The 27557-nt window shown below is 49.5% G+C and overlaps 1 protein-coding gene across 1 annotated transcript; it reads right to left on the minus strand.

Moving 5' to 3' along the window:
* Nucleotides 1-617: 617 nt before the first annotated feature.
* Nucleotides 618-26291, minus strand: LOC144609438 (galactose-3-O-sulfotransferase 2-like). The gene is given in 4 exon segments (XM_078427916.1): nucleotides 618-1432; nucleotides 15645-15957; nucleotides 17315-17424; nucleotides 26119-26291. Coding segments are annotated over 4 exon segments (1239 nt in total). The 5' UTR covers nucleotides 26125-26291; the 3' UTR covers nucleotides 618-622.
* Nucleotides 26292-27557: the final 1266 nt, after the last annotated feature.

A 27557-nucleotide genomic window follows, 5' to 3' on the forward strand; every position in this document is an offset into this window, starting at 1 on the left:
GGAGGGGAGGGGAAGGAGGGAAGGAGGGATGGAAGGGAGGGAGGGAGGGATGGAGGGAGAGAGGGAGGGGTTATTAGCTGGCACTTGCTACACCCCTGCCCCTGCCCCCCCCCACGGAAGGGTAGCTAAACAACCAGCCTCCAACACATGGGGGCGAGGGTCAGAGAAGGGGAATTCCCTGACCTTCCTTGCAGGTTGTGCTTTGCCGCTGGCCGCCAGGCCCCTGGCGATCGCCCAGAGAGCCCACAGTGGCTTTTCCCCGGCCCCTGGTGATCGCCCAGAGAGCCCGCAGTGGCTTTTCCCAGGCCCCTGGTGATCGCCCAGAGAGCCCGCAGTGGCTTTTCCCAGGCCCCGTCATTGGCCGAGTCCGATCCCGTTTCCATTCCTTCCACAGTGCGAGGAAAATTGTCCGGGCGCCCTTCCTCCTCTTCGGGAAGTGGGAACTGCCCAACGGAGGTCCCACCAACAGAGGTTCTCAGTCCCAGGGCTGGAGGGGGAGCTGTGGTTGGGACCTCCGACACAACGAGACTAGTGGTCAAGATTTCGATGCAATTATAAATAATTGGGGGTTGGGGGTTTGGGGAATAGTTCTTGGAACGATGGGGAGTTGTTTGGCGTTCCTTCACACATGCAGAAGGACTTTGCTACTGGGGGCCGAGGGGAAGTGCTTGGCGTCCAGGAGGTCCTTGTACTGGAGTTCTGGCATCACCAGGCGCAGGCACCTCTCCCGGGTGCCTCCTTCGAGGTCGGGGTTGAGGTTGTAGCCCATGATGCGCGCCCGGCCGTACTGGAAGGGCCTGATGTTGCGGTCCTGGATCTGGCTGACGTCCACGGGGCTGCTGCCCTGGAGGCAGAGGTCCATCAGGGCCTGGCGCTTCTCCCTGAGGGCCAGCACGTCGGCCGCCATGCGCTGCCGCCCGTAGAGCTCCACCTTCCGCCAGAAGGTGCGGTTGAAGTGGGCGTACAGCTTCCAGTCCAGCGCGTTCCAGGCCCGGATCTGGCCGGCCGCCCGCTCGGACAAGGGGCGGACCGAGGCGTTGCTGCGCAGGTTGAGCTTGAAGGAGACCACGTCGTCCAGCCCCCAGCACAGCGCCTCCTTCAGCAGCACCATGGACTCGTCGAAGTACTCGGCGACCAGCACCAGCTGGAAGGTGGCGCCGATCTCCTCCAGCACCAGGTCCACGTAGGGCGCGGAGTCGTTGGCGTTGTGGTCGAAGCCAAAGTCGAACCACATCAGGTTGAGGGCGTAGTGGCTACCACGCTCCTTGGGTGAGAAGTATCGCCAGGGCTGGCTGAGGAACTGCTCCAGCGACTCCACCTTCTTGAAGGTCAGGCTCGAGCCCTTGTAGTACGTGAAGGACGACTCAATCAGGGTCACCGGGTTCCGCAGGATCGAGAAGTAAAAGGTCCCCTTGGCCATGACCTTCTCCACCTGCAACAACACAACACAACACAATAGTACACTTGCTCTGAACCGGTCCTGCTGAGAATCTATGCTATTAGTTGAGATAGTTAATTAGAGATATTGATATTTTGTTGTAGTTGAGATGGTTTCTTTTGTTGTTTTAGCTAATATGAAATGAATGCTTATTTTCAGTGGAAAGCAGTAAGATGGATGCTTTTGGCAGAAACGTTATCCTTGGGATGGAATGTGTTTGTCCCTTTATGAATGATAGGGAGTAGACAGAGGAGTATTACTCCCTTGTCTGACAGTGTATTGAAACAGTTGAGCAAGGTTGTGCAGCTGTGAGATTGCTCGTCTATAAAGATAAGTTTCTTTCTCAATAACAACTGCTTATATGGGTGCGTGTGAAAGTAAGAAAAGTTTCGAATCCACACTAGGTAAATTGATGCATTTCCCCGAAAAAGCATGTGACTTATATTAATGGTTTGGTTTCTGGGCATGTGACCTGTGTTAATGATTTTGTTCTCTCTGTAACCATGGGAATTGTATTCGATTTGTAATTGGTCCTTAATTTTATCTGTTACACCCCTTTTTCCTTTCTGTATAAAAAAGTGAACAATGGTGGAGAAGTTGTTCTTCCCCTCCCCTGAGTTGAGATCTTTTTAGACACTAATAATAATAATAATGCATTACATTTATATAGCGCTTTTCATATACACAAAGACGCTTTACAGGGATTTAAAGAACATAGGGAAGTGAATAAATAGATAAATAATTAAACGAACAGAGAAAGGAGACAGAAGGTGAGGTGACCTTCAGTGGTTGAAGGCAGTACTGAACAGGTGAGACTTCAGTGATGTTTTGAATGTGGTGAGTGAGGAGGAGTCTCTGACGGTTTGGGGTAGTGAGTTCCATAGGGTGGGAGCAGCGATGGAGAAAGCCCTGTCCCCCCAGGATCTGAGTTTGGTCCGGATGGGGGGGGATAGGAGATTGGCAGCAGCAGAGCGGAGGGTGCAGGTGGGAGTGTGCCTGTGGAGGAGGTCAGTCAGGTAGGATGGGGCCAGGTTATGGACGGCTTTGCAGGTCATGAGGAGGATTTTGTACTGGATTCTCTGGGGGATGGGGAGCCAGTGGAGTTTGTAAAGGACGGGGGTGATATGGTCACGGATCTGGGTGTGGGTGAGTAGACGGGCAGCGGAGTTTTGAATGTATTGAAGTTTACTGATGATTTTTGAGGGTGCGCCATAGAGGAGGCTGTTGCAGTAGTCCAGACGGGAGGTGATGAAGGCGTGGATGAGGGTTTCTGCAGCTGTGGAGGAGAGGGATGGACGGAGACGGGCGATGTTTTTGAGGTGGAAGAAGGCTGTCTTTGTGATGTGTTTGATTTTGTGATGGTTTTGTTCTCTCTGTAACCATGGGAAGGAATTGTATTTGATTTGTAATTGGTCCTTAATTTTATCTGTTACGCCCTTTTTCCTTTCTGTATAAAAAAGTGAACAATGGTGGAGAAGTTGTTCTTCCCCTCCCCTGAGTTGAGATCTTTTCAGACACTAGTATTGAGTCTGGAGATCCTCACGGGAAGAAACCCATGGTGGAATAAATCTGACGTGCTCACTCAGTATCACGTGTGATTATTCAGACTGAAGGTAAAGAACTCGGATTATCACTGCGGAGTGCCACCCATTGACGCAGCGGTAGAGTTGCCGCCTTAGAGCGAATGCAGCGCCGGAGACTCAGGTTCGATCCCGACTACGGGCGCCGTCTGTACGGAGTTTGTACGTTCTCCCCGTGACCTGCGCGGGTTTTCTCCGAGATCTTCGGTTTCCTCCCACACTCCAAGGACGTACGGGTTAGTAGGTTAATTGACTGGGTAATATGTTAAAAAAATTGTCCCCAGTGTGTGCAGGATAGTGTTAGTGTGCGGGGATCGCTGGGCGGCGCGGACTCGGGGGGGGACGAAGGGCCTGTTTCCGCGCTGTATCTCTAAATCTAAAAACTGTCTCCTTCGGATGGTCATGTCTCACATCGACCCGGCACAGACCTATTTGCACTTTATACTGTTTTAACTGTTTCTATTTTTGTTTCTCTGGGTTGTCTAAATTTCTGTTCAGAATCAGAATTACCTTTATTGTCATCCAAAAAACCCCCAAGTCTTTTGGACGGGATTTCGTCACCCACAGTCCAACAGTAAGAGCAATAACATAAGCAATTACACGCACAATCACAAACCAACACAAAACACAAATAAGAAGCATCAATCACAGTGAGTCTCCTCCAGTCCCTCCTCACTGTGATGGAAGGCCAGAATGTCTTTTCTCTTCCCCTGCCGTCTTCTCCCGCGGTCAGGCTGTTGGAGTTGCCACATCGGGGCGGTCGTGGCTCCCGACATTGAAGCCCCCGCCGGGCGGAGAAAATCACGCGGCCTATTTCAGGCCGTGTCGGACGGTAAAGGTCCGCGGCGGGCCGACCCAAGCCCCGAGATTCGGGGCGGGCGAACACACTGCCGCTGCCGGAGCTCGCAATGTCAGCCCCCACCCAGGGACCTGGAAAAGGGGACGTACAACGAGATCTGGGTGTCCTAGTGCATCAGTCACTGAAAGGAAGCATGCAGGTACAGCAGGCAGTGAAGAAAGCCAATGGAATGTTGACCTTCATAACAAGAGGAGTTGAGTATAGGAGCAAAGAGGTCCTTCTGCAGTTGTACAGGGCCCTAGTGAGACCGCACCTGGAGTACTGTGTGCAGTTTTGGTCTCCAAATTTGAGGAAGGATATTCTTGCTATTCAGGGCGTGCAGCGTAGGTTTACTAGGTTAATTCCCGGAATGGCGGGACTGTCACATGCTGAAAGACTGGAGCGACTAGGCTTGTATACACTGGAATTTAAAAGGATGAGAGGGGATCATATCGAAACGTATAAGATTATTAAGGGGTTGGACACGTTAGGGGCAGGAAACATGTTCCCAATGTTGGGGGAGTCCAGAACCACGGGCCACACAGTTTAAGAATAAGGGGTAGGCCATTTTGAACTGAGATGAGGAAAAACTTTTTCAGTCAGAGAGTTGTGAATCTGTGGAATTTTCTGGCTCAGAAGCCAGTGGAGGCCAATTCTCTGAATGCATTCAAGAGAGAGCTAGGTAGAGCTCTTAAGGATAGCGGAGTCAGGGGGTAGGAGGAGAAGGCAGGAACTGTTTGAGAATGATCAGCCATGATCACATTGAATGGCGGTGCTGTCTTGAAGGGCCGAATGGCCTCCTCCTGCACCTATTGTCTATTGTCTATATTGTATTGTACAATATCTTTATTGTTATTGTACAAGTACAACGAGATTCAGACACGCATCACAAAGATAACACGGTCAGCTGTCCACTTCCGTTCACTTCAATCTTTAGTTTTAATTTAACTGCCCGGAAACAGTCCACCGAGTCCACGCCGACCATTCATCCCCGCGCATTAACACTATCCCACGCACACCAAGGACAATTGACATATACGCCAAGCCACTTAACCTACACACCCGTACGTATTTGGAGTTTGGGAGGAAACCGGAGATCTCGGAGAAATATAGATGTCATACAGTGTGGAAACAGGCCCTTCGGCCCAACTTGCCCACACCGGCCAACATGCCCCAGCTACACTAGTCCCACCTGCCCAAGTTTGGTTCATATCCCTCCAAACCTGTCTTATCCATGTACCTGTCTAACTGTTTCTTAAACGTTGGGATAGTCCCAGCCTCAACTACCTCCTCTGTCAGCTCGCTCCATACACCCACCACCCTTTGTGTGAAAAAGTTACCCCTCGGATTCCTATTAAATCTTTTCCCTTCACCTTGAGCCTATATCCTCTGGTCCTCGATTCCCCTACTCTGGGCAAGAGACTCTGTGCGTCTACCCGACCTATTCCTCTCATGATTTTGTACACCACTGTAAGATCTCCCCTCATCCTCCTGCGCTCCAAGGAATAGAGTCCCAACCTGCTCAACCTCTCCCTGTAGCTCACACCCTCTAGTCCTGGCAACATCCTCCTGAATCTTCTCTGAACCCTTTCAAGCTTGACAATACCTTTCCTATAACAATGTGCCCAGAACTGAGGACAGTTGGGAGACTGGTGAGCACGCAACAAAAGGTTTTCACTGTACCTCGGTACACGTTTTCTCTAAAGGGGAGGCCATTTAAAACTGAGGTGAGAAGAATTTTTTTCACCCAGAGTTGTGAATTTGTGGAATTAGCTGCCACAGAAGTCAGTGGAGGCCAATTCACTGGATGAATTTAAAAGAGAATTAGTTAGAGCTCCAGGGGCTAGTGGAATCAAGGGATATGGGGAGAAGGCAGGCACGGGTTACTGATTGTGGATGATCAGCCATGATCACATTGAATGATGGTGCTGGCTCGAAGGGCCAAATGGCCTCCTCCTGCACCTATTTCCTATGTTTCTCTATCTCGGTACACGTGGCAATAAACTAAACTTCAAACTTCATTGAGTTGCAGTCCTGGAAACAGGTGGAGCAGCGGTAGAGTTGCTGCCTTACAGCGAATGCAGGTAAGACCCGGGTTCGATCCCGACTACGGGAGCTGTCTGTACGGAGTTTGTACGTTCTCCCCGTGACCTGCGTGGGTTTCCTCCGAGATCTTCGGTTTCCTCCCACACTCCAAAGACGTACAGTTTTGTAGGTTAATTGGCTTGGTAAATGTAAAAGTTGTCCCTGGTGGGTGTAGGATAGTGTTAGTGTGCGGGGATCGCTGGGCGGCGCGGACCCGGTGGGCCGAAAGGGCCTGTTTCCGCACTGTATCTCTAAATTAAACCTTATAGGGAGATGTATTGTCTTTGCGCTGACCGGTTTGCACGCAACAAACAGCTTTTCACTGTACAAAATAAAATAAACTTCAACTTAATATTATTAATAATAGTACAAAACACACACACACACACACACACACACACACACACACACACACACACACACACACACACACACACACACACACACACACACACACACACACACACACACACACACACACACACACACACACACACACACACACACACACACACACACACACACACACACACACACACACACACAAACACACACACACACACACACACACACCCGTCTCTCTGGCGCTATAAGGCAGCGACTCCACTATAGACTTTAGATTTTAAGAGATACAGCGTGGAAGCAGGCCCTTCAGCCCACCAAGTGGGTCCGTGCTGACCAGCTCCCGGCTGGAGACTACTTTGAGATGTGGGCGGTCACGGTGGCGCAGCGGTAGAGTTGCTGCCTCACAGCGAATGCAGCGCCGGAGACACGGGTTCGATCCCGACTACGGGCGCCGTCTGTACGGAGTTTGTACATTCTCCCCGTGACCTGCGTGGGTTTTTCCAAGATCTTCGGTTTCCCCCCACGCTGCAAAGACGTGCAGGTATGTATGTGCGCGTATGTATGTTTCCTCCCACACTCCAAAGACGTGCAGGTAATTGGCTGTGTGTAAATGTTAAATCGTCCTGTGTTTGTTTGTGTGGGATAGTGTTAGTGTTCGGGGTGATCGCTGGTGGACTGAAGGGCCTGTTTCTCCACTGGTGTTTCTAAACTAAACCACCAGGGGGAGCTCTGAGGTGGAAATCGCGGGTGGGGAGGAGCTCTGAGCTGGAGACTACGGGGGGTGAGCTCCGAGGTGGAGACTACGGGAGGAGAGCTCCGAACTGGAGACTACGGGGGGTGAGCTCCGAGCTGGAGACTACTGGGGGTGCGCTCCGAGGTGAAGACTACGGGTGGGAGAGCTCCAAGCTGGAGACTACGGGAGGAGAGCTCCGAGCTGGAGACTACGGGGGAGAGCTCCGAGCTGGAGACCATGAGGGGAGAGCTCCGAGCTGGAAACTACGGGGAGCATGCTCCGAGCTGGAGACTACGGGGGGCAGATCCGAGTGACGACCACGGGGGGGAGCTCCGAGCTGGAGACCACGGGGGGCAGCTCCGAGCTGGAGACTACGGGGGACAGATCCGAGGTGACGACCACGGGGGGGAGCTCCGAGCTGGAGACCACGGGGGGCAGCTCCGAGGTGGAGACCATGGGGTGGTAGCTCCAAGGTGGAGACGACGTAGATGTCAGTGGGCTTGAAGAATTGCTTAAGTAACTGCGAGTGTACGTCAGCCCATCACGGTCCATTCACACTAGTATGGCCCTGCACACTAGGTTCAATTTGAAGCTTTATAATCCTCAGTTGGTTCTCAGTCCACTGATGATTTGTTCTGATGGGGACAATTCGGAAATGCTAGCACCTGGAGTTGTGTTATTCTTCAGAAGACTGTCAAGTTCTTCAGAAGACTGATTCGCTTTAGTTTAGGCGTACAGCGCGGAAACAGGCCCTTCGGCCCACCGAGACCGCGCCGATCAGCGATCCCCGCACACTAACGCTATCCAACACACACCGGGCGGGGGACAATTTACAATTTTACCAAGGCCAATTAACCTACAAACCCGCACGCCTTTGGAGTGAGGGAGGAAATCGGAGACCAGGAGAAAACCCACGCAGGTCACGGGGAGAACGTACAAGCTCGGTACAAACAGCGCCCGTAGTCACGGTCGAACCCAGGTTTCTGCCGCTGCAAGGCAGCAACTCTACCGCTGCGCCACCGTGCCGAACCAAAATTACCACTGAAATTCTTGCTATTGAGGGCGTGCAGCATAGCTTCATCAGGTTAATTCCCGGAATGGCGGGACTCTCATATGTTGAAAGACTGGAGCGACTAGGCTTGTATACACTGGAATTTAGAAGGATGAGAGGAGATCTTATTGAAACGTATAAGATTATTAAGGGGTTGGACACGTTGGAGGCAGGAAACATGTTCCAAATGTTGGGGGAGTCCAGAACAAAACACAGTTTAACAATAAGGGGTAGGACATTTAGAACTGAGATGAGGTGAAACTTTTTCAGTCAGAGAGTTGTGAATCTGTGGAATTCTCTGCCTCAGAAGGCAGTGGAGGGCAATTCTCTGAATGCATTCAGGGGAGAGCTAGATAGAGCTCTTAAGGATAGCGGAGTCAGGGGGTATGGGGAGAAGGAAGGAACGGGGTACTGATTGAGAATGGTCAGCCATGATCACATTGAATGGCGGTGCTGGCTCGAAGGGCCGAAAGTCCTCCTCCTGCACCTATTGTTTATTGTCTATAAAAGTTCCACTGAGGATTGATCCAAGAATCTTCTGCATGTAAAGCAAGCGTGATAACTGCTACACCGCAGAAACACGTCTCCGATCCAAAATAACATTAATAACTTAATATTATTAATCATATATTAATAGTATTAGCTCATATGGAAGCAACGACCCAGAAAGCACACCAATGCTTCTACTTCCTTAGAAGGCTTAGGAGGTTGTGCATCTCCCTTACAACTCTCATCAACTTCTACAGATGCGCTGCAGAATGCATTTTATCGGGACGCATCACAGCGCGGTTTGGAAACAGCTCCAGCCAAGACCGCAAGAAATCGCAGAGAATTGTGGACGTAGCCCGGACCATCACGCAAACCAACCTCCCTTCCATCGACTCCATCTACACCTCACACTGCCTCTACAAGGCCAGCAGCCCAGACCATCACACACGCAAACCAATCTCCCTTCCACCGACTCCATCTACGCCTCAGGCTGCCTCGGCAAGGCCAGCAGCCCAGACCATCACACAAACCAACCTCCCTTCCACCGACTCCATCTACGCCTCAGGCTGCCTCGCGCTGCCTCGGCAAGGCCAGCAGCCCAGACCACCACACACGCAAACCAACCTCCCTTCCACCGACTCCATCTACGCCTCGCGCTGCCTCGGCAAGGCCAGCAGCCCAGACCATCACACAAACCAACCTCCATTCCACTGACTCCATCCACGCCTCGCGCTGCCTCGGCAAGGCCAGCAGCATAACCAAGGACCAGTCTCACCCCGGCCACTCCCTCTTTCCCACCTCTCCCATCAGGCAAGGCCAACAGAAGTGTGAAAACGCACACCTCCAGAAAGGTCTCGACCCGAAACGTCATCCATTCCTTCTCTCCAGAGATGCTGCCTGACCCGCTGAGTTACACCGGCTCATTGTGCCTATCTCCAGATTCAGGGACAGTTTCGTTCTAGCTGTTACCAGGCAACTGGACCATCCGACCACCCACTAGAGAGCAGTCCTGAACTACTATCCACCATCTTGGAGTCCCTGGGACTACATTTAATTGAGCTTTACTGGACTTTCCCTTGCACTAAACGTTATTCCCATTATCCTGTATCTGCACACTATGGACGGCTCGATTGGAATCATGTATTGTCTTTCCGCTGACTGGTTAGCACGCAACAAAAGGTTTTCACTGTACCTCGGTACACATGACAATAAACTAAACCTCATTGAGTCATAGAGCATGGAAACAGGCCCTTCGGCCCAATGTGTCCACGCAGACCAAGATTTTTCTCTAAACCTTATCGGGAGACGTATTGTCGTTCCGCTGACTCGTTAGCACGCAACAAAAAGCTTTTCACTGTACCTCAGCACACGTGACAATAAACGAAACTTCAACTTAACATTATTAATAATAGGATCAACCACGCATGCACACACAGTACGCAAGGACGGGAACAAACCCGGCTCTCTGGCGCTGTAAGGCAGCACCCCTAACATAGATGTAGAGGAAGGATCTGCACATGCTGCTTTCAATCGAAGATAGACTCAGAATGCTGGAGTAACTCAGCGGGACAGGCAGCATCCCTGGAGAGACGGCCGAACAGAGCTTAGCCTTACCCTTAACAACTGAAAGAATACCGGCTTCCAAACACTTTAACTCCCCCTCCCACTCCCACACTGACCTTTCTGTCCTGGGCCTCCTCCATTGTCAGAGTGAGGCCCAGCGCAAATTGGAGGAACAGCACCTCATATTTCGCTTGGGCAGCTTACAGCCCAGCGGTATGAACATTGACTTCTCTAACTTCAAGTAGCCCTTGCATTCCCTTTCTCTCCATCCATTGACTTCTCTAACTTCAAGTAGCCCTTGCATTCCCTCTCTCTCCATCCCCTCCCCTTCCCAGTTCTCCGACCAGTCTTACTGTCTCCCATTACATTATATTTCTGTTTGCTTTGTTGTTACCTTCTCCCAACTAACAATGATCTATTCTACATTTGCCTTGAACCACATTCCCTTTGACCTGTTTTCACACCTTGCACCTCCTTATCTAAACACTTTGTTATCTCTGTACCGACTACTCCCACGACATCAGTCTGAAGAAAGGTCTCGACCCGAAACGTCACCCATTCCTGCCCTCCAGAGATGCTGCCTGACCTGCTGAGTTACTCCAGCATTTCGTGTCTATCTTCGGCACATGATATCTTCAGTATCATCTACATTAGAGGCAGGAAACATGTTCCCAATGTTGGGGGAGTCCAGAACCAGGGCCCACAGTTTAAAAATAAGGGGTAGGCCATTTAGAACGGAGATGAGTAAAACATTTTTCAGCCAGAGAGCTGTGAAACTGTGGAATTCTCTGCCTCCGAAGGCAGTGGATGCCAATTTTCTGAATGCATTCAAGAGAGAGCTAGATAGAGCTCTTAAGGATAGCGGAGTCAGGGAGTATGGGGAAAAGGCAGGAATGGGGTACTGATTGAGAATGATCAGCCATGATCACATTGAATGGCGGTGCTGGCTCGAAGGGCAGATTGGCCTCCTCCTGCCCCTATTGTCGATTGTGCAGGCAGCACCCGTGGTCAGGATCGAACCGGGGTCCCTGCAGCAGCTCTACCCGCTGCGCGTCCCTAACGCCCTCAGCTTCCACCCAGGATTGAACTGGTGACGTTTCACGCGTAAAGGGAACGTGATAACCATGAGACCAGAGACACTATGTGCTGTGATCCACATCAATATTAATAATTTAAATTGTTATATGTTATATATGAGACTAGGTCAGGGAGAATGGTCGGCGTGGACTGGTAGGGCCGGACAGGCCTGTTTCCATGCTGTAGTTGTTATATGTTATATGTTATATGATTCATGTTATTAATACGGGGACAGGCTGTGTCCAGACAGCACCCGAGGGCAGGGTCGAAAACAGGTCTCTGGCAACGCGAGGCAACAGCTCTACCCGCTGCACCACCGTGACGCCCTGACTCAGAGGAGGCGATTATCTGGGTCTCAGGGGCTGCAAGACAGAGCTTCACTTTAGAATTTAGACAGACAGCACGGAAACGGGCCCTTCAGCCCAACGTGTCCAGCAATATTAATATTATTTTGAATGACGTACATAGTTCCTGTGGTCTAACGCCTCACAGTGCCAGGGACCCGGGTTTAACACTGGCCTCACGTGCTGTCTGTACGGAGTGTGTGCTATTATTAATAATATCAAGGTAGGAAAAGGCGACGTACAACGAGCTCTGGGTGTCCTAGTGCATCAGTCACTGAAAGGAAGCATGCAGGTACATCAGGCAGTGAACAAAGCCAATGGAATGTTGGCCTTCATAACAAGAGGAGTTGAGTATAGGAGCAAAGAGGTCCTTCTGCAGTTGTACAGGGCCCTGGTGAGACCGCACCTGGAGTACTGTGTGCAGTTTTTGTCTCCAAATTTGAGGAAGGATAGAAACATAGAAACATAGAAAATAGGTGCAGGAGTAGGCCATTCGGCCCTTCGAGCCTGCACCACCATTCAATATGATCATGGCTGATCATCCAGCTCAGTAACCTGTACCTGCCTTCTCTCCATACCCCCTGATCCCTTTAGCCACAAGGGCCACATCTAACTCCCTCTTAAATATAGCCAATGAACTGGCCTCAACTACCTTCTGTGGCAGAGAATTCCACAGATTCACCACTCTCTGTGTGAAGAAATGTTTTCTCATCTCGGTCCTAAAAGACTTCCCCCTTATCCTTAAGCTGTGACCCCTGGTTCTGGACTTCCCCAACATCGGGAACAATCTTCCCGCATCTAGCCTCTCCAACCCCTTAAGAATTTTATAAGTTTCTATAAGATCCCCCCTCAGTCTTCTAAATTCCAGCGAGTACAAGCCTAGTCTATCCAGTCTTTCTTCATACGAAAGTCCTGCCATCCCAGGGATCAATCTGGTGAACCTTCTCTGTACTCCCTCTATGGCTAGAATGTCTTTCCTCAGATTACGAGCCCAAAACTGTGCACAATACTCCAGGTGCGGTCTCACCAAGGCCCTGTACAACTGCAGCAGAACCTCCCTGCTCCTAGACTCAAATCTTCTTGCTATGAATGCCAACATACCATTCGCTATTTTTGTTATCGAGGACGTGCAGCGTAGGTTTACTAGGTTAATTCCCGGAATGGCGGGACTGTCATATGTTGAAAGATTGGAGCGATTAGGCAGTATAAGAAAATAACTGCAGATGCTGGTACAAATCGAAGGTATTTATTCACAAAATGCTGCAGTAACTCAGCAGGTCAGACAGCATCTCAGGAGAGAAGGAATGGGCGACGTTTCGGGTCGAGACCCTTCTTCAGACTGGGTCGGTGATAACCGCCACACCACATAGTTATCACCGACCCAAAATAATATTAACAATATTAATATTATTTTGAATGACGGAGATAGTTCCTGTGGTCTAACGCCTCACAGTGCCTGGGACACATGTTTAACACTGACCTCACGTGCAGTCTCTACGGAGTTTGTGTGATATTATTAATAATATAAAGTTAGGAAAAGGCGATGTACAACGAGATCTGGGTGTCCTAGTGCATCAGTCACTGAAAGGAAGCATGCAGGTACAGCAGGCAGTGAAGAAAGCCAATGGAATGTTGACCTTCATAACAAGAGGAGTTGAGTATAGGAGCAAAGAGGTCCTTCTGCAGTTGTACAGGGCCCTAGTGAGACCGCACCTGGAGTACTGTGTGCAGTTTTGGTCTCCAAATTTGAGGAAGGATATTCTTGCTATTGAGGGCGTGCAGCGTAGGTTTACTAGGTTAATTCCCGGAATGGCGGGACTGTCGTATGTTGAAAGACTGGAGCGACTAGGCTTGTATACACTGGAATTTAGAAGGATGAGAGGGAATCTTATGGAAACATATAAGATTATTAACGGGTTGGACACGTTAGAGGCAGGAAACATGTTCCAAATGTTGGGGGAGTCCAGAACCAGGGGCCACATCTTAAGAATAAGGGGTAGGCCATTTAGAACGGAGATGAGGAAAAACGTTTTCAGTCAGAGAGTTGTGAATCTGTGGAATTCACTGCCTCAGAAGGCAGTGGAGGCCAATTATCTGAATGCATTCTAGAGAGAGCTAGATAGAGCTCTTACGGATAGCAGAGACAGGGGGTATGGGGCGAAGGCATGAACGGGGTACAGATTGAGAATGATCAGCCATGATCACATTGAATGGCGGTGCTGGCTCGAAGGGCTGAATGGCCTCCTCCTGCACCTATTGTCTATTGTACAGGCAGCAGCCGTGGTCAGGATCGAACCGTGGTCCCTGCAGCAGCTCTACCCGCTGCGCGTCCGTAACGCCCTCAGCTTCCACCCAGGATTGAACTGGTGACGTTTCACGCGTAAAGCGAACGCGATAACCATGAGACCAGAGACACTATGGGCTGTGATCCACATCAATATTAATAATTTAAATGATTAAATGATTCACGTTATTAATACGGGGACTGGCTGTGTCCAGACAGCACCCGAGGTCATGGTCGATAACAGGTCTCTGGCAACGTGAGGCAACAGCTCTACCCGCTGCAACACCGTGACGCCCTGACTCAGATGAGGCGATTATCTGGGTCTCTGGGGCTGCAAGACAGAGCTTCACTTTAGAATTTATACAGACAGCACGGAAACGGGCCCTTCAGCCCAACGAGTCCACAGCGACCGGCGATCCCCACACACTGGCACTATCCTACACACACTGGGGACAATGTACAGGAGGCAATTAACCTGCAAACTCGTACGTGGTTGGGATGGGGGAGGAAACCGGAGCACCCGGAGAAAACCCACGCAGTCGCGGGGAGAACGTACAAACTCCGTACAGACAGCACCCGTGGTCAGGATCGAACCCGTGTCTCTGGGGCTGTGAGGCAGCAGCTCCACCCGCTGCGCCACCGTGCCGCCCTAACTGAGGGATCAACGCGAATTTTTAGGCACCTGCTTCTTAATGTACCTCCAAGGTCTAGATCCGTGATCAGGATCGAACCCGGATCTCTGCAGCACCTCATCCATGGATCATACTGAATGGCGCTGCTGGCTCGAAGGGCCGAATGGCCGACTCCCGCGCCTATTTTCTACGTTTCCAAACAAAAACAATTTAGTTTAAACAATTTAGTTGTAGTTTAGTTGAGAGATACAGCGCGGAAACAGGCCCTTCGGCCCACCGGGTCCGCGCCGACCAGCGATCCCCGCACACTAACACTATCCCACACGCACTAGGGACAATTTTTCATTTGCCAAGCCAATTAACCTACAAACATGCACGTCTTTGGAGTGTGGGAGGAAATCAAGTTAGGAAAAGGGGACGTACAACGAGATCTGGGTGTCCTAGTGCATCGGTCACTGAAAGGAAGCATGCAGGTACAGCAGGCAATGAAGAAAGCCAATGGAATGTTGGCCTTCATAACAAGAGGAGTTGAGTATAGGAGCAAAGAGGTCCTTCTGCGGTTGTACAGGGCCCTGGTGAGACCGCACCTGGAGTACTGTGTGCAGTTTTGGTCTCCAAATTTGAGGAAGAATATTCTTGCTATTGAGGGCGTGCAGTGTAGGTTTACTAGGTTAATTCCCGGAATGGCGGGACTGTCATATGTTGAAAGACTGGAGTGGCTAGGCTTGTATACACTGGAATGTAGAAGGATGAGGAGAGATCTTATCGAAACGTATAAGATTATTAAGGGGTTGGACACGTTAGAGGCAGGAAACATGTTCCCGATGTTGGGGGAGTCCAGAACCAGGGGCCACACAGTTTAAGAATAAGGGGTAGGCCATTTAGAATGGAGAATCAGGAAAAACTTTTTCAGTCATTGAGTTGTGAATCTGTGGAATTCTCTACCTCAGAAGGCAGTGGAGGCCAATTCTCTGAATGCTTTCAAGAGAGAGCTAGATAGAGCTCTTAAGGATAGCGGCGTCAGGGGGTATGGGGAGAAGGCAGGAACGGGGAACTGATTGAGAATGATCAGCCATGATCACATTGAATGTACAGACAGCGCCCGTAGTCGGGATGGAACCCGGGTCTCCGGCGCTGCATTCGCTGCAAGGCGGCAGCTCTACCGTCGCGCCACCGCGGTCTTACCTGCGGCCGGTAGAAGCGCATGTGGTTGCAGATGATGTTGTACTCCTGCCTCTTGAGCGGGCAGTAGAACTTGACCCTTCGCGTGCTGAAGAGGAGCGGGTAGCCAAACTGGTAGGCGGCGGGCAGGGCGAAGGTCAGGTTGCGGGCCTCCCCGAAGCGCTAGAGGATGTTGAGGATGATGCTGCCCGCCGTCTTGTGGGTCTTGAGGAACATCACGTGGGTCCTGGGCCTGCAGGCCTCAATCGCCCGGCCAGCCTGCACCAGGCCCGTCGCCGTGGCAACCCCGGCCTGCTCCACCTCCAGCGACGGCATCCTAGGCAGGAGAGAGAGCACGATGAACACCTATTTTCTGTTTCTAAAATGAACAAATCTGAAGAAGGGTCTCGACCCAAAACGTCAATAGAGGGGGGGTGGGGAGGGGGGGAGGGAGAGAGAGGGAGTGAGAGGGAGAGAGAGGGAGAGAGAGAGAGGGAGAGAGAGAGCGAGGGAGAGAGAGAGGGAGAGAGAGAGGGAGAGAGGGAGAGAGAGGGAGAGAGAGGGAGAGAGAGGGAGAGAGAGGGAGAGAGAGGGAGAAAGAGGGGGAGAGAGAGAGGGAGAGAGAGAGCGAGGGAGAGAGAGAGGGAGAGAGAGAGGGAGAGAGGGAGAGAGAGAGGGAGAGAGAGGGAGAGAGAGGGAGAGAGAGGGAGAGAGAGGGAGAAAGAGGGAGAAAGAGGGAGAGAGAGGGAGAGAGAGGGAGAGAGAGGGAGAGAGGGAGAGAGAGAGAGAGGGAGAGAGAGGGAGAGAGAGGGAGAGAGAGGGAGAGAGAGGGAGAGAGAGGGAGAGAGACAGAGTGTGCGTGCTTGTCTGTGTGTGGGGGGTTTGTACGTTCTCCCCGTGACCGCGTGCTCCGGATTCCCCCCACAAAAACGACGACGTGCGGCTTGGGTCAATTATCCGTTGGGAATAGTCCTCCTGGTGTGGGGGTGAGGGGTTGAGTGGGATAGGGGGAGGGGAAGGGGGAGAGGGGGAGGGGGTGGGGGTGGGGGAGACGGAGAGGGGGAGTGGGGGTGGGGGAGACGGAGAGGGGGAGTGGGGGAGTGGGGGTGGGGAGAGGGAGAAGGGGAGAGGGAGAGGGGGAGAGGGAGAGGGGGAGTGGGAGAGGGGGAGGGGGAGTGCGGGAGGGGGAGTGGGAGAGGGGATGGGGAGGGAGGGGGAGAGGGGGTGTGGGAGAGGGGGAGGGGGAGTGGGAGAGGGGGAGGGGGAGTGGGGGAGGGCTGGTGGGGTGGGGGAGAGGGAGAGGGGGAGTGGGGGAGGGGGAGTGGGGGAGGGGGAGTGGGAGAGGGGACGGGGGCAGGGGAGAGGGGGAGGGGGAGAGGTGAGGGGGAGTGGGAGTGAGGGAGAGGGAGGGGAGAGGGAGAGGGGGAGTGAGAGAGGGGGAGGGGTAGGGGGAGGGGGGTTGGGAGAGGGGGCGGGGAGGGGGAGTGGGAGACGGGAGGGGGAGAGAGGGAGGGCGAGAGGGAGAGGGGGAGGGGAGTGGGGAGGGAGAGGGGGAGTGGGAGGTGTAGTGGGAAAGGGGGAGGGGAGGGGGAGAGGGGGAGAGGGGGAGTGGGAAAGGGAGGGGGTTTGGGGGCGGGGGAGGGAGAGGGGGATGGGGAGAGGGGGAGGGGGAGGGGGGTGGGGGGTGCAATCACCTTTTCTTATCCGTCATGCCCAGAGTCTGGATGGCAAGTCCGACCCCATGAGGATCAGCACGACCATCCAGAGAGCGTGGAGCGTACACCATTGCTGGATCCTTGGCTTCCTACGGGCAAGAGAGACAGCGTGAGAAACATTCACATTACAGTTAGCTTTCTGTGGTGTCACTCGTACCGAGGTACAGCGAAAAGCTTTTTATTGCATGCTATCAAAATGAATGGCGGTATAAATATTGTTACTTCGGAAATATATTCATTTTAACGGCATTAACCCTTCCTATTAATGTTATTGGTAATGTCATCAATTTATCAAGGTCTTCTTTTATTTTTCTTAGTAATAATAAATAATTTAAATTATATAAATTCTTCATATCATTATCAATTCTTATACCTAAATACTTTATACCAATTAATGGCCATCTAAATTGGGTTAGTAATCGACATTGAGTGTAATCTCCTTTAGTAAGGAGTAAACTTTCACTTTTATCCCAATTTATTTTATAACCTGATATTCTTCCATATTCTTCTAATCTAAAAGATAATTTGCGCAATGAATCTCATGGTTTTGTTAAGTATATCAAAACATCATCTGCAAATAAATTAATCTTAAATTCTTCCTGATTGACTTTAAAACCCTTAATATCTGGGTCACTTCTAATTAGTTCAGCTAACGGTTCTATCGCCAGCACAAATAAAGCAGGTAATAATGGGCATCCTTTTCTAGATGACCTTTTTAATTGAAACGGTGTTGAAATTTGGCCATTTGTCGCTACTTTAGCTTTGGGATTCACATTTAAAGTTTTAATCCAGTTTATAAAAGTTGTTCCTAACCCATATTTTTCCAATACTTTATATAAAAAAATCCCACTCTAACCTATCAAATGCTTTTTCTGCATCCAGAGCTACTGCTACACTTATTTCATTCCTCTTTTGTGCCAAATGCATTATACTGAGTAACCTAGTTACATTATCTGCAGAATGTCTATTTTTAATAAATCCAGTGTGATCCATATGTACTAATTTTGGTAAATACTTAGACAATCTATTAGATAAAATTTTTGCTACTATTTTATAATCTGTATTCAGCAAAGATATAGGTCTATCTGATGTTGGTTTTAAAGGATCCCTATCTTTTTTTGGTATTACTGTTAAAATCGCTGTCGTAAAAGACTCTGGGAGGTTATGTGTTCTTTCCGCCTGCTGTATTACCTCCATAAAAGGAGGAATTAATAATTCTTTAAATTTTTTATAAAATTCTGGTGGGAACCCATCTTCTCCTGGGGATTTATTACTCTGTAGTGATATTAAAACATTACCCATACAAGTACCACAGAAGTTTTTTCAAGAGTTAAATAAATATGTGCGGAAATTTCTCTGGAAAGGTAAGATGTCAAGAATATCGTTGGAAAAATTGACATGGAAGTTTGATTCAGGAGGATTACAACTTCCGAACTTTAAGAATTATTATAAAGCAAACCAACTGAGGTTTATTGCATCTCTTTTTGAAGAAAAAACCCGGCATGGATAAGAATAGAACTAGACAAAATAGGAGAAAATATACCAGAAGACTTTATATATAAATGGGAACCTAAATTGATACGGGGACTGAAAGAATCTCCATTATTAAAACACTTGATCGGATTATGGAATAAGGTAAATTTTGAGGATGAAACAAAAAAATCTTTATTAGGAAAGACAACTTTGATTCAGAATAGATTGATACCTTTTACAATGGATAATCAGCTTCTATATAGGTGGCATCAAAAAGGGATTAGATATATAGGTGATTGCTTTGAAAAAGGTATATTGATGTCATTTGAACAATTGAAAAATAAATATCATATATCAAATAATTCCCTTTTCTGTTACTTTCAATTAAGAGCGTATTTAAAAGATAAATTGGGTCAAACAATGTTATTGCCGAAATCTAAGGAAATTGAAAACCTAATTCAAAAAGGACAAATAATTTTTTTAACTTCTATTATATATAATCTAATTCAAAAAAAGGCTCCTCAACAAGGAATTCATATATCAAGGCGAAAATGGGAAACGGATTTGAATATTAATATTGATGGAACAAATTGGTCAAAGCTATGCCTTGACAGTATGAAAAATACAATAAATGTTCGGTTTAGACTAGTACAATATAACTTTCTGCATCAATTATATATCACACCACAAAAATTAAAGAGAATAAACTCAAGTTTATCTGACCAATGTTTTCGGTGCAATCAAGAAATTGGTACTTTTTTACATTCTACTTGGTCCTGTTCAAAAATACAACCTTTTTGGACAAACTTAAGAAGTTTTTTAGAACAGATTATCGGAATACAACTTCCATACAACCCAAGATTTTTGTTATTGGGTGATGTTGAAGGAATAAGACCACAACTTAAAATGAATAAATATCAGAAAGAATTTATAAAAATTGCATTAGCAGTAGCCAAAAAAACTATCGCAGTTACTTGGAAATCAGATTCCTATTTAAGTATGGACCTTTGGAATAATGAAATTTCTAACTGTATCCCACTTGAAAAAATTACTTATAATTTAAGGAACAAATATGATACTTTTTAAAATATCTGGCGTCCTTATCTACAAAAGAGGGGCCTATATATATAGAAGAATTGTTCATATTTACAATGGTTCTTTTGGGAGAGATGTATATACATATACAGTTTATTCTGTTTGGAATTCCATGGGGCGTGTGCAGGACCCCCAACAACCAGGCAGTCATTAATTTTTTTTCTTTTCTTTCTTTTTCTTATTTGGGGTTAGTATAAGGGGGGTGGGGGAAGGGTGGGGGGTTTGTTTTCCAAAAAGTTCTGTAAAAAATAAAAAACAAATATATATATTTTTTAAATTTTAATTAAAAAATGAATGGCGGTGCAGGCTCGAAGGGCCGAATGGCCTCCTCCTGCACCAATTTTCTACGTTTCTATCCAGCCAGCAGAAAGACGCTATAGGATCACAATCGAAGATAGGCACAAAGAAAGCTGGCGTAACTCAGCGGGACAGGCAGCATCTCGGGAAAGAAGGGATGGGCGACGTTTCGAGTCGAGACTGGTTAGGGATAAGGGAAACGAGAGACGTAACGAGAAGCTGGTGCAACTTGGGTGGGGGAGGGATAGAGAGAGAGGAAATGCCGGGGCTACTTGAAGTTAGAGAAGTCAATGTACATACCGCTGGGGTGTAAGCTGCCCAAGGGAAATATGAGGTGCTGTTCCTCCAATTTGCGCTGGGCCTCACTCTGACAATGGAGGAGGCTCAGGACAGAAAGGTCAGTGTGGGAGTGGGAGGGGGAGTTAAAGTGTTTAGCAAACGGGAGATAGACAATAGACAATATACAATAGGTGCAGGAGGAGGCCATTCGGCCCTTCAAGCCAGCACCGCCATTCAACGTTACTTTTTTGCTTTTATTCACAAAATGCTGGAGTAACTCAGCGGGCCAGGCAGCATCTCAGGAGAGAAGGAATGGGTGACGTTTCGGGTCGAGACCCTTCTTCAGACTGATGTCAGGGGGGGCGGGACAAAGGAAGGATATAGGTGGAGACAGGAAGATAGAGGGAGAACTGGGAAGAGGGGAGGGGATAGAGAGGGACAGAGGAACTATCTAAAGTTGGAGAACTCGATGTTCATACCACTGGGCTGCAAGCTGCCCAGGCGAAATATGAGGTGCTGTTCCTCCAATTTCTGCTGGGCCTCACTATGGCACTGGAGGAGGCCCATGACAGAAAGGTCAGACTGGGAATGGGAGGGGGAATTGAAGTGCTCAGCCACCGGGAGATCAGGTTGGTTAACGTGGACCGAGCGCAGGTGTTGAGCGAAGCGATCGCCGAGCCTGCGCTTGGTTTCGCCGATGTAAAGAAGTTGACATCTAGAGCAGCGGATGCAATAGATGAGGTTGGAGGAGGTGCAGGTGAATCTCTGTCTCACCTGGAAAGACTGTTTGGGTCCTTGGATGGAGTCGAGGGGGGAGGTAAAGGGACAGGTGTTGCATCTCGTGCGGTTGCAGGGGAAAGTGCCCGGGGATGGGGTGGTTTGGGTGGGAAGGGACGAGTGGACATGGGAGTTACAGAGGGAACGGTCTCCTCCTCTCCTTGTTAATTTTTTGCATATCTTTCATTCATTGTTTTTTTAATCTCTCCAGATGGGTCTCGACCCGAAACGTCACCCATTCCTTCTCTCCAGAGATGCTGCCTGTCCCGCCGAGTTACTCCAGCTTTTTGTGTCCGTTGTCAGAGGAGGTAGTCGAGGCAGGGACTATCACAGCACTTAAATGTGGAGGAAGGAATTGCAGATGCTGGCTGACACCGGAGATAGACACAAAATGCTGGCGTAACTCAGCGGGATAGGCAGCATCTCTGGGGAGAAGGAACGGGTTAAAACTAAATTTACAGGTAGTTGGTCAAAAAAAGCTTTTGGCTCATTGACCTTCATTGAGTATAGATGTTGGGAGGTCACGTTGCAGTTATATAAGACGCTGGTGAGGCCACATTTAGAGTATCGTGTTCAGTTCTGGGCACCGTGCTATCAGAAAGATTTTGTCAAGCTGGAAAGGGCGCTGAGAAGATTTACGAGGATGTTGCCAGGACTCGAAGGGTCTGAGCTACAGGGAGAGGTTGGGGCAGGCTGGGACTCTATTCCTTGGAGCGCAGGAGGATGAGGGGAGATCTTATAGAGGTGTACAAAATCATGAGAGGAATAGATCAGGTAAACACAAAGTCTTTTGCCCAGAGTAGGGGAATCGAGAACCAGAGGTCATAGGTTTAAGGTGAGGGGGAAAGATCTAATAGGAACCTGAGGGGTAATGATTTCCACAGAGAGGGTGGTGGGTGTATGGAACGAGCTGCTGGGGGTATAGTTGGGGCTGGGACTCTCATGATGTTTAAAAAACATTTAGACAGGTACATGGATCGAACAGGTTTAGAGGGACATGGACCAAACGCAGGTTGGTGGGACTAGTGTAGATGGGTCATGTTGGCCGTAGTGGGCAAGTTGGACTGAAGGGTCTTTTCTACGTTGTAAGACTCGATATAAATCGATACATCTATACACTAAAACTCTCGTTTGTTTGTTTGTTTGTGCCTGAACTACAGCCAAAACGGAGCACGGCAGCGCAACAGTTTTAGGCCCACCTTACTCACCGTCGTCCTTTTGGTGCCAATGGAAGACGTTTCATTGAAATCGGTGTCATATTTTTAAAGTTATTCACGTTTTAAAGTTTACATTTATCTCCTAGGGAGGGAGGGGGAGGGAGGGGGGGTGGAGGATGAGGGGGATGGAATGGGGGGAAGGGGGGAGGGGTGGGGGTGGAGGGGGGGAACAAAGGGGGGAGGGGGGAGGGAGTAGAGGAGAGGGAGGGGCGGGAGTGGTGGGGGGCAAAGGGGAGGGGAGGGGAGTGGGGAGGGGGAGGAGAGGGTGCTGCATCAATGCAGGAGAGGTTTGGGCCCAACGGGTCCACTTGGTCTAGTATACATTATAGAGCGGCTTATAAGGAACACCCTTGCAGGTAGTTAGCAGCAGGATAACCCGAGGCGTCAGTATGGTCATTGAGTCACACCACAAGGAAACAGGCCCTTCGGCCCAACATGCCCACGCCGACCAACATGCCCCGTCTACACTAGTCTCACCTGGGCGGCACGGTGGCGCAGCGGTAGAGCTACTGCCTGAGAGCTCCAGAGACGCAAGTTCAATCCCGAATATGGGTGCTGTCTGTCCGGAGTTTGTACGTTCTCCCCGTGACCTGCGTGGGTTTTCTCAGAGATCTTCCCCAAGATCTCCCACACTCCAAAGACGTGCAGGTTTGTATGTTCACTGGCTTGGTATCAATGCAAAACTGTCCCTAATGTGTGCAGGGTAGTGTTAATGTGCGGGGATCGCTGGTCGGCGCGGATTCGGTGGGCCGAAGGGCCTGTTTCCGCGCTGTATCTCTAAACTAAACGAAACTAACTCTGGCCCATTTCAATAGACAATAGACAATAGGTGCAGGAGGAGGCCATTTGGTCCTTCGGGCCAGCACCGCCATTCAATGTGATCATGGCTGATCATTCTCAATCAGTACCCCGTTCCTGCCTTCTCCCCGTACCCCCTGACTCCGCTATCCTTAAGAGCTCTATCTAGCTCTCTCTTGAATGCATTCAGAGAATTGGCCTCCACTACCTTCTGAGGCAGAGAATTCCACAGATTCACAACTCTCTGACTGAAAAAGTTTTGCCTCATCTCAGTTCTAAATGGCCGACCCCTTATTCTTAAACTGTGGCCCCTTGTTCTGGAATCCCCCAACATTGGGAACATGTTTTCTGCCTCTAACGTGTCCAAACCCTTAATAATCATATACGTTTCGATAAGATCTCCTCTCATCCTTCTAAATTCGGGACTGGATGCGAAAGTGGAATAGCGTAGAACTAGTGATAACGAACGAGGTGGAAACAAAGAGCTGTGGATGCTGGTTTATACCAAAGATTGACACAAAGTACTGGAATACCTCAGGTAGCATCTCTGGAGATAAAGGATGGGTGACTTTTCGTGTCGGAACCTTTCTTCAGACTGAACATAGAAACATAGAAAATAGATGCAGGAGTAGGCCATTCGGCCCTTAGAGCCTGCACCGCCATTGAATATGATCATGGCTGATCATCCGACTCAGTATATCGTACCTTCCTTCTCTCCATACCCCCTGATCCCTTTAGCCACAAGGGCCACATCTAACTCCCTCTTAAGTATAGCCAATGAACTGGCCTCAACTACCTTCTGTGGCAGAGAATTCCACAGATTCACCACTCTCTGTGTGAAAAAAAAGTTCTCATCTCGGTCCTAAAAGACTTCCCCCTTATCCTTAAACTGTGACCCCTTGTTCTGGACTTCCCCAACATCGGGAACAATCTTCCTGCATCTAGCCTTTCCAACCCCTTATGAATTTTGTAAGTTTCTATAAGAACTTCTAAATTCCAGCGATTACAAGCCGAGTCTATCCAGTCTTTCTTCATATGAAAGTCCTGCCATCCCAGAAATCAATCTGGTGAACCTTCTCTGTACTCCCTCTATGGCAAGATTGTCTTTCCTCAGATTTGGAGACCAAAACTGTATGCAATACTCCAGGTGTGGTCTCACCAATGCCCTGTACAACTGCATCCCAGGATGATGGATGGTCGGCGTGGATTTGGTGGGTCGAAGGGCCTCTTTCCCTGCTGCATCTCTTAACTACATTTGTCCTACCTTATAGATAATAGCCTCAAATCCAGACACCATCCTGATAAAACTCTTCTGTACCCTCTGCAAAGCTTCTACAACCTTCCTGTCATGGGCTGACCAGAACTGCAGGCAATATTCCAAATGCAGCCTCGCCAAACTTTTATAAAGTTGCAATTTGACTTTTAGAAACATAGAAAATAGGTGCAGGAGGTCATTCAGCCCATCGAGCTAGCGCTGCCATTCATTGTGATCATGGCTGATCATGGAAAATGGGTGCAGTAGTAGGCCATTTGGCCCTTAGAGCCAGCACCGCCATTCAATGTGATCATGGCTGATCATTCTCAATCAGTACCCCGTTCCTGCCCTCTCCCCATACCCCCTGACTCCGCTATCCTTAAGAGCTCTATCTAGGTCTCTCTTGAAAGCATCCAGAGAATTGGCCTCCACTGCCTGCTGAGGCAGAGAATTCCACAGATTCACAACTCTCTGACTGAAAAAGTTTTGCCTCATCTCAGTTCTAAATGGCCTACCCCTTATTCTTAAACTGTGACCCCTGGTTCTGGACTCCCCTAACATTGGGAACATGTTTCCTGCCTCTAACGTGTCCAACCCCTTAATAATCTTATACGTTTCGATAAGATCCCCTCTCATCCTTCTAAATTTGAACGTATACAAGCCCAGTCGCTCCAGTCTTTCAACATACGATAGTCCTGCCATCCACAATCAATAACAATAATTTTGTTCCGTTTACAGATAGAGCGTGGAGACACAGAGATACAGGCCCTTCGGCCCACTGAGTCCAGGCTGACCAGCGATCCTGTACACTGGCACTATCGCGACACACACACACACTAGGGGACAATTTACCAATTTACCAAAGCCAATTAGACCTGCAAACCTGCATGTCTTTGGAGTGTGGGAGTAAACCGAAGATCCTGGATAAAACCCACGCAGGTCACGGGGAGAATGTACAAACTCTGTACAGACAGCACCCGTAGTCGGGATCAAACCCGGGTCTCTAGCGCTGTGAGGCAGCAACTCTACCGGTGTGCCACCGTGCTGAAAGTGGGAAGAATAAAACGGGGTTGCCTTTAGAGATACAGAGCAGAAACAGGACCTTCGGCCCACCGAGTCCGTGCCGCCCAGCGATCCCCCGCACACTAACACTATCCTACACACACTAGGGACGATTTTTACATTTACCCAGTCAATTAAGCTACAAACCTGCACGTCTTTGGAGTGTGGGAGGAAACCGAAGATCTCGGAGAAAACCCACGCAGGTCACGGGGAGAACGTACAAACTCCGTAGAGACGGCACCCGTAGTTGGGATCGAACCAGAATCTCCAGCTCTGCATTCGCTGTAAGGCAGCAACTCTACCGCTGCGCCACCGTGCGGCTTAGATGGGCATTTGTGGGCAGGGCGACCTAGATGGGCCGAAGAGCCTGTTTTTGCCGTTCATTACCCTATGCTAAGATCGCACTGTGGTGATAAACTGTAAGATTATCACTTGCGTGACAAACTGTAAGAATATCTAGCTAGATTGCCGAATGCCAGACAGATGGCAGATTAGTTAATAGTCAAGTGTGTGGTTTCTGGAACGCTTACACTCATAAACTGAAGATAAGCAGAGAAATGATGTAGAGCAGATTAGTTTATCTTGGCATCACGTTCACCACGAACATTGTGGGATGGTCCAGTTTCTGTACTGTACTACATTCATAGTCACACTAGTCCCACCTGCCCACACCGCCCAACATGCCCCATCTACACTAGTCCCACCTGCCCACACCGGCCAACATGCCCCCTCTACACTAGTCCCACCTGCCCACACCGACCAACATGCCCCATCTACACTAGTCCCACCTGCCCACACCGACCAACATGCCCCATTTACACCAGTCCCACCTGCCCTCATCGGCCAACATGCCCCATTTACACTAGTCCCACCTTGCCCACACCGGCCAACATGCCCCATCGACACTAGTCCCACCTTGCCCACACCGTCCAACATGCCCCATCTACACTAGTCCCACCTGCCCACACCGAACAACATGCCCCATCTACACTAGTCCCACCTTGCCCACACCGGCCAACATGCCCCATCTACACTAGTCCCACCTTGCCCACACCGGCCAACATGCCCCATCTACATTAGTCCCACCCGCCCACACCGAGCAACATGCCCCATCTACACTAGTCCCACGTGCCCACACCGACCAACATGCCCCATCTACACCAGTCCCACCTGCCCACATCGGCCAACATGCCCCATCTAAACTAGTCCCACCTGCCCACACCGGCCAATATGCCCCATCTACACTAGTCCCACCTGCCCACACCGGCCAACATGCCCCATATACACTAGTCCCACCTGCCCACACCGACCAACATGCCCCATCTACACTAGTCCCACCATCCCACACCGGCCAACATGCCCCATCTACACTAGTCTCACCTGCCCACACCGACCAACATGCCCCATCTACACTAGTCCCACCTGCCCACACCGACCAACATGCCCCATCTACATTAGTCCTTCCTTCCCGCATTCGGCCCCCATCCCTCCAAACCTGTCCTATCCATGTACCTGTCTAACTGTTTCTTAAATGTTGGGACAGTCCCAGCCTCAACTACCTCCTCTGGCATCTTGTTCCATATACCTACCACCCTCTGTGTGAAAACGTTACCTCTCACATCTTCTGTACACTAAAACTCTTGTTTGTTTGTTTGTTTGTTCCTGAACTACAGCCAAAACAGTACATGAGAGAACGACAATTCTAGGCCCCACCTTACTCACCGTCGTCCCTTTGGTGCTAATAGAAGACGTTTCATTGAAATTGGTGTTTTATATTTAAAGTTATTCATATTTTAAAGTTTAAATCTATCCCCTAGGGAGGGAGGGAGGGAGGAAGGGAGGGAGGGGAGGGAGGGGGAGGAGGGAAGATAAGGGGGGTTGAGGGGGATGGGGTGGGGGGAAGGGGAAGGGAGGATGGAGGATAAGGGGGTTGAGGGGGATGGATTGGGGGGAATCGAGTGGGGGGGAG

This window comes from Rhinoraja longicauda, chromosome 34, assembly GCF_053455715.1.
Source record: "Rhinoraja longicauda isolate Sanriku21f chromosome 34, sRhiLon1.1, whole genome shotgun sequence".
Lineage (NCBI taxonomy): Eukaryota > Metazoa > Chordata > Chondrichthyes > Rajiformes > Arhynchobatidae > Rhinoraja > Rhinoraja longicauda.